The sequence below is a fragment of the Mandrillus leucophaeus genome, unplaced genomic scaffold (assembly GCF_000951045.1).
Source record: "Mandrillus leucophaeus isolate KB7577 unplaced genomic scaffold, Mleu.le_1.0 Scaffold61, whole genome shotgun sequence".
In the NCBI taxonomy this organism is placed as follows: domain Eukaryota; kingdom Metazoa; phylum Chordata; class Mammalia; order Primates; family Cercopithecidae; genus Mandrillus; species Mandrillus leucophaeus.
In genome coordinates, this window is record NW_012106586.1 from 429321 (window position 1) to 441173 (window position 11853).

General features: G+C 35.8%; 1 protein-coding gene across 2 annotated transcripts in view; it reads left to right on the plus strand.

Moving 5' to 3' along the window:
• SGCG (sarcoglycan, gamma (35kDa dystrophin-associated glycoprotein)) overlaps positions 1 to 11853 on the plus strand; it is a 90209-nt gene that overhangs the window by 42356 nt on the left and 36000 nt on the right. For both annotated transcript variants that reach the window (XM_011999926.1, XM_011999927.1), the window contains one exon: positions 10056 to 10143. In XM_011999926.1, coding sequence (XP_011855316.1) covers positions 10056 to 10143 — 88 coding nt within the window. The remainder of the gene's footprint in view (positions 1 to 10055; positions 10144 to 11853) is intronic.

Genomic DNA, 11853 nt, shown 5'->3' on the forward strand with positions numbered 1-11853 from the left:
ATTTTCGGGCAGGTGATGGAACTATACTATATTCTGATTGTGTTGATGATTACACAAATCTATATATGTGTTAAAACTCATAGACCTGTACACCTCAAAACAATTAATTTTATTGTAACTTAATTTAAATTTAAAAAAACAGTAATAGTAAGATTCTTTTTCTTGCATAGCAATGAGCTCTTGAATGTTTATTATAAAATGACTCTTGAAATTTTATATGTTTTCTAAACAGCTCTTTGTATTTATACAAGAGTTGATAGTATTGAATATTGAATGAAAAGATGTGAAGTTTTAAATACAGTGTTTAGGAGAAATACAGAAAAGGTGGTAGGCATTATATGGAAATACATGTGTGATTTAAGTCAATAGCAAGAGGAATGAAAAAGCAAGCAATAAAAAAATATGCATTGTCTCTTTTTTTTTTTTAACAGGCAGGAATGGGCCACTTGCGTGTAACAAAAGATGGACTGCGCTTGGAAGGGGAATCAGAATTTTTATTCCCATTGTATGCCAAAGAAATACACTCCAGAATGGTAAGAAAATGTTGAAAGACAAATAATTTGTGCTTTATGAAAAATAAATCATGTTTAAGCACAAAAATTCAATATAGTTTAGAGAAGAGTTTTAAAGCGCATACATGTGCACGTATTCATGATATGCTCTTTATAAAAAGCTTGACTATTAGGTTGTAGAATTTATCTCTGATATTACCTTCTAAAAATATTTCATTTTAATGTGCTTCAGATCTGAATTCAGTGGCCTCAGTAGTTTAGACCACAATAAACTAAAGGGTTTAGAAATGAAAATTTTTACCAAGAGCAATTTAAACTTCCTTATGTTAGATCAACTAACTTAAACCTATTTATCTTAGGGTATTCAAAATTATCTAAGAAGCTTAGAAAGAAATTTGTTTCGGCCAGGTGTGGTGGCTCACACCTGTAATCCCGGCACTTTGGGAGGCCAAGGTGGGCGGATCACCTGAGGTCCCGCCAGCTTGACCAACATGGAGAAACCCTGTCTCAACTAAAAATACAAAATTAGCCAAGTGTGGTGGCGGGCGCCTGTAATCGCAGCTACTCGGGAGGCTGAGGTAGGAGAATCGCTTGAACCCGAGAAGCGGAGGTTGTGGTGAGCCCTGCTAGCACCATTGCAGTCCAGCCTGGGCAACAAGAGTGAAACTCTGTCACCAAAAAAAATAAAATAAAATAAAATCGTTTCATTGTATTATGTTCTGCATTTATTATACTAATTATAGATTATGATCCTGTAAGATTCTAAACAAGTAGATTCAGCATTGCCATTAAATAATTATGTGACTTTAAAAGTAAATCAAGGTTTTCTTCATTTACCTCCATGGAGCTTATAAGAAGGACAGCCAAGAATAAAGCGCAAATACGTTCAAACAGTGTTTGCAATATGTTCTATTTCTACTTAAGTAATGCTATGACCATTGTAGTAGGCATGAACATTTTGCCAGATTATTGATAAATGGCATTACCTCCCCGACCCACAAAAAGTGAAAACTTCACCCAGCTATAACTTTCTGGTTATTCGAAAAGCAAAGTCTTCATTTTCCTTTCATATTTCTGAATATGAAAGGGTATTTCAGTATCTCCTAACTGCGGAGGCTGTACCAGCTACTATAGGAGAATTAGAAAGGAAACAAAAGACTTACTAAGAAACATGAGGTCTTGTTAGAGAGATAAAACACACTCCTGAACCAGACATTCGCCAGGCTCTATTACCAATTGCAAAATGCATGGCATATGACTAACACATAAATATCAAAGACAGATCCCAGTGAGTGAAAAGTACATAAGTAGTTTCAGGTGCTGTTATGTTACTTCTGGGGCTATCTTATTGGCAGTGGGAGCCAGATGATGACCTCCAGTATAATAGGCAGGTAAGAGCCTGATTCTGTGAGGCTTACCTTTACCTTATGTCATACACTTACCTTAATTGCGATGGCATTTCAGTGTGTGAAACAATCCTGTCCTACAGGATTTCCCTTTTGTAAAAAGGGAAGTCAGACATGAATGAAGCGTTCGAGTGTTACAACTTGGCCTTCTTTTTTCCCCGGAATTGTGTTGGCTGATCTTCTGCCATATGTTGGGAAGAATCAGACTGGTAGAACAGTCCAGTGACTGAAATCAGGTGACTAGATCATAGGAAATTTAATATTCTGGAATTAATAATAACTCTCAGTTATATTTTATCAGGCCATTTCATCTCCAGTATGCTTTTAAAAACAGAAAGAAAAATTATAGAGAATATCTCAGATAATCACATATTAAAGTATTAGAATGTCACATTAATGAGTATGTCAATCAATACATAAAATTCAGTAACAATTTGAATAATATTATGCAATAACAGAGCTGTACAGTGTTTTATAACTAATATGGCTTTCCAATAAGAGCCATCCCAGAACAAAACTATGCTTCCTAACTTCTGTATGGATTGATATATTAGTTATAAATTTCCTTTTCAAAGATGAGTCTAGGAAGCAATTTTCCATAAAATTAGAGAAAAGAAATTACTTTATGAATTTGCAAAATTTGACACGTGACTCACTTATGTGTACTGATGGGCTGAGATAATTTCTTCATTATAAATATAATTCAACATGCTACTCTGGCCTCTAACATCTTATTACCCAGTAGTCTCTCAAAAGTAATACATGAGGGCCTGTATTGAGTTCATAGTTTGAATTCATGGCTTAAACCCATCCACCACACCCATTAGTTCAAACACATAACAATTATTTCCTTTAAACAAAAAGGTTTTTAAAAAATACAGAGCCATGATCAAAAACTAAATGAAACAAATACGTGGTAATAAAGCTTACTTGAAATGATCATCTGTGAAGTTCCCAGCCCTGAAAAGAAGCTTTAGCTTACAGCCAGAGCCCACAGTGTGACGGGAACCAAATGGTCACCTTGTTGGGACTCCAGGCAAGCCCATTGCATAAGACAGTGCTGAAGACAGAAAACAACTACAACTATTTGAATAAAACAGCATATTAAAAAACAGCTACAACTATTTGAGTAAAGCAGCATATCTGAGGGGAGAAAGCTACAAAGATGCCCATCCAGAACTTGAATATCACTGAGGACAGAAGCCCTAAGTCACCACTGAAAGACTGGGAGGCCCTGTGGACCAAGTGAAAACAACAGGACAGACTTTAGACAGGCTGGTAAGAGCCGAAAGGTAGACGCATCCACACAGTGGAACATAAAAATTGAAATTTCATATGATGAAATCTTCATCTAAAAAAGAAAAGCCCAAAAAACTTTACATAAAGGAAGATCAATATCCAACTAAATAAAAATCGTCAATCTGAAAATGACTAGAAAAACATACTTAAGATTCTCAAAGAGATAAAGCTATTTTTAAAGGAGTTTTCCTTAAAATAACAAGAAATTATAAAATCAGAAGAGAAATTACGGGGCAGAAATAACTAAAAAATGAAAAAAATACATGAAACAGTGGTTTTCAAATATTGGACAATGGACAACTCAGGAGACAGTTATCCCTGCAAGAAGAAAAACAAAAGAGTGACTCCTCAGATTGCCTTAACCCACTGCATGAAGAGAGTTTCCAGGCTGCAATGAGGGAGGGGAGCCAATGCAGATGCAGGTGGTCTCCCTGAGTTGAAGAGACAGGGTTGGAAGGCCAAGGAGACCAAGGCAGCTGCAGTTTGCAAGGCAGAGTACTGCAGAGAGGAGCTTGCTGCACATGGATGGCACTCCGGAGACGGCAGAGACTTCACCCCATCCCACCCCCACCAAGTCCAAGTCCATGGATAAATATTTACCAGTGCATGTGTGTGAGGAAGCTACCTTGAGACTAGTGAAATACCCACTCAAAGGGAGCAGAAGGAACCATGTCTGGAGGTCACACAGAGTGGGGAACAGTTCATATTCTCACCAGTCAGAGTGGAAAACTTCATAAGTTATGGGCATCAGGTAGAATACAGAAGGGTGTGGCTCAGAAGTGGTACAAGATCAACACTAGGAAAAAATCCTGCTCTAGTCCATTCTAACAAAGCTTACAGGAATCCTTGAAAGTATCATGCGTTTTCCAAGTGATTTGTTCCATCCCAGAACAAAGTTCTAAAAAACTACATTTCATCTGTGTACAAAAGTCGAGGAAAGCATAATCATGTTAAGGAGAGACATAAAATATAGAAAGACAGAAAAAACACAAACAAATCTTCTAGAGATGAAAAGTATAACATCTGAAATTTTTAAAAAGCCAATGGTGGGACTAACAGATTACTAACAGACTGGACATCACAGAAGAAAAGATCAGTAAAGTTGAAGGTATAGCTATAGATACTCTCCAAAATGGAGCCCAGAGAAAAATGACTAGAAAAAGAAAGCAACAGAGTATCAGTAACTACAGGGACAATACCAAGGGGCCTTATGTGTGTGTGACTGGCATCTCCAAAGAAGAAGAAAGAAGAGAGGACAAATATTATTTTAAAAGAATAATTTGTAATTTTTTTTCCCAAACATGATAAAAACTTTAAGTCCACAGATAAAATATGTTCAGTGAACCCCAAACAAAAGAAACAAGGAAGACTACAAGGTACATTGTAATTAAATTGCTTAAAAACAAGAGAGAAAAGTCTTAAAGAGAAAATCGTAGAAGTAGCTAGAAATAAAAGGATATATAACATACAAAGGAGTGAAAAAAATATGACATCAGCCTTCTAGTCAGTAACATTTCGTGCCAGAAGACACTGAAGTGCGGACTTTAAAGTACTAAAAGAAAAAAAGGCCAACCTAGAACTCTATACCTAGCAAAAGTATCTTTAAAAGACAAAGTCAAAATAAAGACTTTTTTGGACTTAACTAAAGCTGAAAACAAGTTACTTCAGCAGATCTGCACCACAAGAAATATTAGAGGAAGCCTTTCTGGCAAAGAGAATATGATGCTAGAAGAAAAATCCAGATGTTCACCAGAAACATTTTTAAATACCAGAAATCGTAAATATGTGGGTATACAAAAAATAATTTTAAAAAATGTAAGACACTTTGCTCAAAGCCAAAAGAATAACAATGTATTTGGGATGTTGTAACAGGATAGAAATAAAGTGTATGAGAATAATGAAACAAATACCATAACAGGAAAAGGTAGAAGTATTGCTAAAGGTAGAAGTTCTCACATTACACATGAAGTGGCAAAAAATTATTGAGGATGGACCACAATAAGTTAAAGATGCTTAGTATATCTAAAGTAAACTCATAAAAAGTATAGCTAATACATTAACTAAGGAGATAAAAATGAAATGATAAACACATTAAAATAATCACATTAAATATAAATGGTCAAAACATCCCAACTGAAAGACAGACTGTGAAACTGAACACAGAAGCAAGATCCAACTATATGCCGTCTACAAGAAACCTACCTTAATTATAAAAACACAAATATATTAAAAGTAAAAGGTTATACTATACTGTACTATACTATGCTATACTATACTAACACTAATGAAAAGAAAATTGGAGTGACTATATTAAAACAGACAGAGTAGATTTCAGAACAAAGAGATAAATATTTTAGAGGTACAGAGGGTCATTTAAGATGACATAGAAGTAAATTCTTCAATATATATGTTGCTAAACACATGAATCCACTATCAGAGCATCAATATACATGAAGCAAAAACTGATAGAATGTAAGAAAAAAAACAGAAATATTCACATTTAGACTCAGGGATTTCAGCACCCCTCCCTCAATAACTGATAGGAGAAATGGATATAGAAACAGTAAGCATATAGACTTGAGCAATGCTATCAACCAACTTGACATAATTAAATTTTCAAGCATGCTGCTCAATAATAGCAGACAAAGAGTTCTTTTCAAGTGCACAGGGAAAACATTTATCAAGATAGATCACATTTTGAACCATAAAACATTTTCAATAAATCTAAAAACATTCAAGTGTTCCAACATGTTATCTGACCACAGTGGATTTAATAAGATAACCATAACACAAATATGTCTGAAAACTTTTTGAATAAGTGGAAATTATATAAAAATTTGCAAATAAACCATGGGTCAAAGAAGAAATCCAAAGGGAAATAGTATTTTGAACTGAATGACAAGTTAAGGAAACAATAACATCAAATTTGGGGGGATATAGCTGAAGCAGTGCTTATAGGGAAATTTATGGCATTAAATGCATATATTAAAAAAGAAGAAAATTGGCCGGGTGCAGTGGCTCACGCCTGTAATCCCAGCACTTTCGGAGGCCGAGGTGGGCAGATCACGAGGTCAGGAGATAGAGACCATCCTGGCTAATGCAGTGAAACCCCGTCTCTACTAAAAATACAAAAAATTAACCAGGCATGGTGGTGGGTGCCTGTAGTCCCAGCTACTTGGGAGGCTGAGGCAGGAGAATGGCATGAACCCAGGAGTCAGAGCTTGCAGTGAACCAAGATCACACCACTGCACTCAAGTCTGGGCAACAGAGTGAGACTCCATCTCAGAAAAAAAAAAAAGAAGAAAATCAATGACCTCAGTTTCATCCTTAAGAAACTAGAAAAAGAGTACATTAGACCAAAAATCAAAGAGAGAAGATCCAAACAAATAAAATCATAAATGAAAAAGGAGACATCATAATGGATACCACAGAAATACAAAACGTCATTAGAGGCTACCATGAACAAGTATATGTCAATAAATTTGAAAGCCTAGGGAAAATGGATAAATATCTGGATACATACAACCTTCCTATATTGAAACAAGAAGAGACATGAAATCTAAACAGACCAATATTGAGTAACAATATTGAATTAGTAATAAAAAGTCTCCCAACAAAGGAAAGTCCAGGACCAGAGGGCTTCACTGCTGAATTCTACCAAACCTTTAAAGAGGAATTAATACCAGTCCTTCTCAAACTTTTTCAAAAACTTGAAGCAGAGGAAATTCTTTGTAACTCATTACACAAGGCCAGCATAGCCATGATACCAAAACCAAGCCAGAACACAACAAAAAAGAAAACTACAGACCAATATTTCTGATGAATATAAATGTAAAAATCCACAACAAAATATTAGCAAACCAAATACAACACATTTATCCCAAGAATGCCAGGATGATTCAACATTTGCAAAACAATTAACACCATACATCACATCAATAGAATGAAGGACAAAAACCATTTGATCATCTCGATAGATGCAGAAAAAGCATTTGATAAAATTCAGCATCCCTTCATGATAAACCAAAAGTCAGAGAAGAAAAGAAAGACGAGAGAAGAAATCAACAAAACAGAAAACATAAAACAATAGAGGAAATTAATGAAACCCAAAACGGATTCCTTCAGAAGATCAATAAAAATTGATAAACCTTGAACCAGACTGAATATTTTAAAAAGAGAGGGCACAAATGATCAATATCAGCTGTGCTAGAAGGGGCACCACTATGAATCCCACAGACATTCAAAGAATGGGAAGGAAATATTACGAATAACTTTATGCCAATAAACGTAATTTTCCCATGTACTATTTGATAGAATTCTTAACATAGGTTGCTGCTTTAATCATTAAATTAGTTTCTGCCATTCCCATATTAGGTTCAAGTTTGAAGTAGTTAATTATGTATGTAAATGAAGTAGTGAATTATACTTGCCCTCTAATCTACATTTTTAAAAAGTATCTTAAAACTTTCAACCTCATCAACCTCATAGGGTATTGATAACTCCTATAGCAGTTTTGATTTATCTTTGGGTCATACCAGTTACCCCTTATATTGTTAACGGTCTTTTTATACACCTCTTTCGTAGCTCCTTCTATGTGTCACACACTGTTGAGAAAGGTAATAAAAAGTTCTATGTTCTATGACTCTTTCACTACTCCCTAAGGTGTAGTGTTGACACAACATCTGTATTCAAACAGGTACATTCAGAGGTCAACTGATATGAATAGAAAAGTAAAATGTTCTCCTTATACCTTGCTGTCATTCTCTAAATGGCGTAAAGTTTTTCTTAAAGGCGTCATTAGCTAATGATAAAAACCAAAAATCCCTTATGTAAAATTTTAGAAATGATAGTAGTGGTGGTTGTACAATACTGTGAATATACCTAATGTCAATCTACGATACACTTAAAAATGGTTAAAATGGTAAATTTTATGCTATGTATAACTTATATGCATAGCGTATATATTTTTAATACAATAAAAATTGTTTTAAAAAGTCAAAAAACAAAAACCTGAAAATTGCATTCACAATCTATAGACTTCAGTTTTCTTACCTAGAACATGAAAATAAAGTCTCTGGACTTCACAATGAACATCAGTTTTATTAAAAATGTACGTGTTGATTGTTTTAAGGTACTTCTTAAAAATGTAGATTAAAGAGCAAGTACAATTCAATATTAGAGATTGCATTATTGTAGCAGTTACGAATACAGTTTTGTTGGTAATATAGACACAGAGCCACTTCTGCTCTGTCACTGCATCAGTTAAAAGATCTTTACCCTGTGAACCCAGAATACCCAGCTAGCCATGGAATAAACTAATAGGCGCTTTTAGTCTCACATAACAGGAAGCTGGAGGGGGCAGCTGAAGCTTCGGTTCAGCACTAAACCATGTTAGGGCCAGAGTATCCGCCAGCCACCGGTCTGCCCCTCATAATCACTAGACAGTTGTGAGGCCACGTCCAAGACACATAGCCAGAAAATGTGCAGTGCTGGTGCATGTGCCTCTTCCACAAGGAATGCAAAAGCTTGCCTAGAAACAAATATATTAAAAGTAAAAGGTTATACTATACTGTACTATACTATGCTATACTGGATATACAAAATTTGACTCAGGAAAATTGATCTTGGTAGAAATGTGGTCATCAAAGAAAACTCAGATTTTCAAAAGCCACTATGGACAGCATTCATCTAGACAAAAATTAGTGAACCAAATGTTTTTAGTAAATTTTATTGTAGAAAAAAAATCTATCGAAAATTTATCTTAATAGGAAAATATGGTAATACTTTACCTGCGTAGAAAAGTTGTTCAAGGAATTAAAGTAGCTTGTAGTGGGGAAAAAAGTAAGAAGTAAAAATTTAAAACACACACACACACACACACACACACACACACACACACACACACACACACACAAAGAGGGAGTAAAATAGCCCATAATGCTACCCACCAAGAGACAATCGCTAACATTTGGAGTAGCTCTTTGGCAGTGTTCTCTAATATTTCCGTAGTTATTGGCCAATTCCAGCATTGTACTTAAGTCAGTTCTGCTAATTAATACTATTCCCTTCATAGTTAGCATAGCTATACATTTTACTTCCTCAGAATTTATGATTTAAATACATTGTTTTCGCTATTTTTTGTTTAAGTTTAATTCTGTTTGTTTTAAATAACCAACTCAGACTGCATGTGCTTTTTCAAAACTATTGTTTACTGATACATAAAACTGTGCTTTGAAATTTATTTTTCTTTCTATTCTCTGATGTCTGTTTTATTGTGTATTTTCTAACGTCCTAAGTTAAATGCTTAGTTTATTTTTAACTTGGCGAGCAAGAACAAAGCGGTCAATACCACAAATGTGTCTGTAATTATAACTCTGCTGTATACATCGATTTTTTTATTTTGATAAAGTTTACTTTACACACTATAAAAATACAAATGTATTACAAAACTATGGAAATCGAGTGTAGCAGGAAAAAGTATATGTCATTTCTATTAGCTAGAACCCCACCGTTGTTGGTGTCTTTCCTTGACATAGTTGTGACCATATAGCTCTGTTAAATTGCATATTTCTCTAAATAATTCATATTTTTTCTATCCCTATCTTGCATTTGGGTCTCATTTTATGATTGTTATTCTTTTATCTTTCAATAAGTACTCAAAACGTTAAAAAAAAAATGACTCAGGACTTTTAATTGTCTTAGCCAGAAATTTATAGAATTTCCAGGATCTGTGACAATGGGTAAATAATTTTACATAAATCCTAAATTGACATAGAATTATAAAGATGTAATCATTTTAAACAGCAGTATTTTGCAAATTTTATAAATCCCTTTCTAGGACTCATCTCTGCTTCTACAATCAACCCAGAATGTGACTGTAAATGCACGCAACTCAGAAGGGGAGGTCACAGGCAGGTTGAAAGTCGGTGAGTCCAGCTTCATCATGGTGTTTTGCATGCATGTAGTCCATGAATAGTGCTAAATGGATGCATTGTTTTTTCTTCTAAAGAAATCAAAACTACTTATGAACAAAGTATGAATTTTCTAAATATCGTGCTGTGTTGACCACAGAATAGCACCACAGAGTGGGGTGGGGGGTGAGGGGACAGCTTGAAGTGCTTTGATTAGAGTTATTTTTGTTCCAAGAAACAGAGGACAATTAAAGCTAGTACAAGAAACAAATGTTTATTGTAGATTACCAAAGACTCTTGCAGCAACCAAAGGAGAGGAACCCAAGTAGCTGGCCTCAAAGAGCACAGAGACCTGTGGCTGAGAGCCAAGAATAGATTCAGTTCCCTCCCTGTTCTTTCTTCTCTTCTCTCTGCTTCTCCCCATGTGTTCCATTCTCCTCCTTTCCAGTTTATCTTTGCCACCATTTTCACTTGGCTGTATCACTTCTCACTGTACAGAACCTACAGGGCCTCCCTGATTCTTATCTGCTCGGCTGTAGTTATCAACATCACACAGTTTAGTCTTCGATTACACAAATTCTAAGTCCACAAAGTACTCTAATTAGCCCAGTTCATCTGTCCCACCACATTCCATCGGGTCAGTCAGCTACGTCCACCCATCCAGTCAACTAACACGGGAGAATAAGGTCACACGGGAGCGAGGTCACATGGAATCCTGTAAACGGAGAAAAAGATCAGCAAGAAGAAATATAGATGAAAGCAATATCGGAAGAGCAAACCAGCTGGTAAAAAGGTGGTAAGAAGGAATGCAGGCCAGGCCTGGTGGCTCATGCCTGTAATCCCAGCACTTTGGGAGGCCAAGACAGAAGGATTGCTTGAGCCTAGGTGATCGAGATCAGCCTGGGCAACATCTCTAAAAAAATAATTTTAAAAATTAGCCAGGTGTGGTGGTGAATGTCTGTAGTCACAGCTACTGGGGAGGCTGAGGCAGGGAGGATCAGTAGGAATTCGATTCTGTGGTGGAGGAGAACCTTTGTCTGAAAAAAAGAGAATAAGAATGAGAAAGGTATGGCCGGGTGTGGCGGCTCAAGCCTGTAATCCCAGCACTTTGGGAGGCCAAGACGGGCGGATCTACCCAAATAAGGAGGAACCAGAGAAATAATTCTGGCCGTATGAAAAAACAGGGTTTTATAAAACTTTCAAAAGCTCACATTGAGTCTCCAGCAGTGGATCCAAACCAATGAAATCTTTGAAATACCAGATAACTAATTCAAAGTGTTTATTATTAAGTTACTCAAGGAACTACAAGAAAAAAGTGAAAACTAACATGAAAACTTTTTTTATTATTATTATGCTTTAAGTTCTAGGGTACATGTGCAAAACATGCAGGTTTGTTACATATGTATACATGTGCCATGTTGGTGTGCTGCACCGATTAGTCATTTACATTAGGTATATCTCCTAATGCTATCCCTCGCCCATCCCCCCACCCCACAACAGGCCCTGGTGTGTGATGTTCCCCTTCCTGTGTCCAGGTGTTCTCATTGTTCAATTCCCACCTAGGAGTGAGAACATGCAGTGTTTGGTTTTCTGTCCTTGCGATAGTTTGCGCATAATGATGATTTCTAGCTTCATCCATGTCCCTACAAAGGACATGAACTCATCCTTTTTTATGACTGCATAGTATTCCATGGTGTATATGTGCCATATTTTCTTAATCCAGTC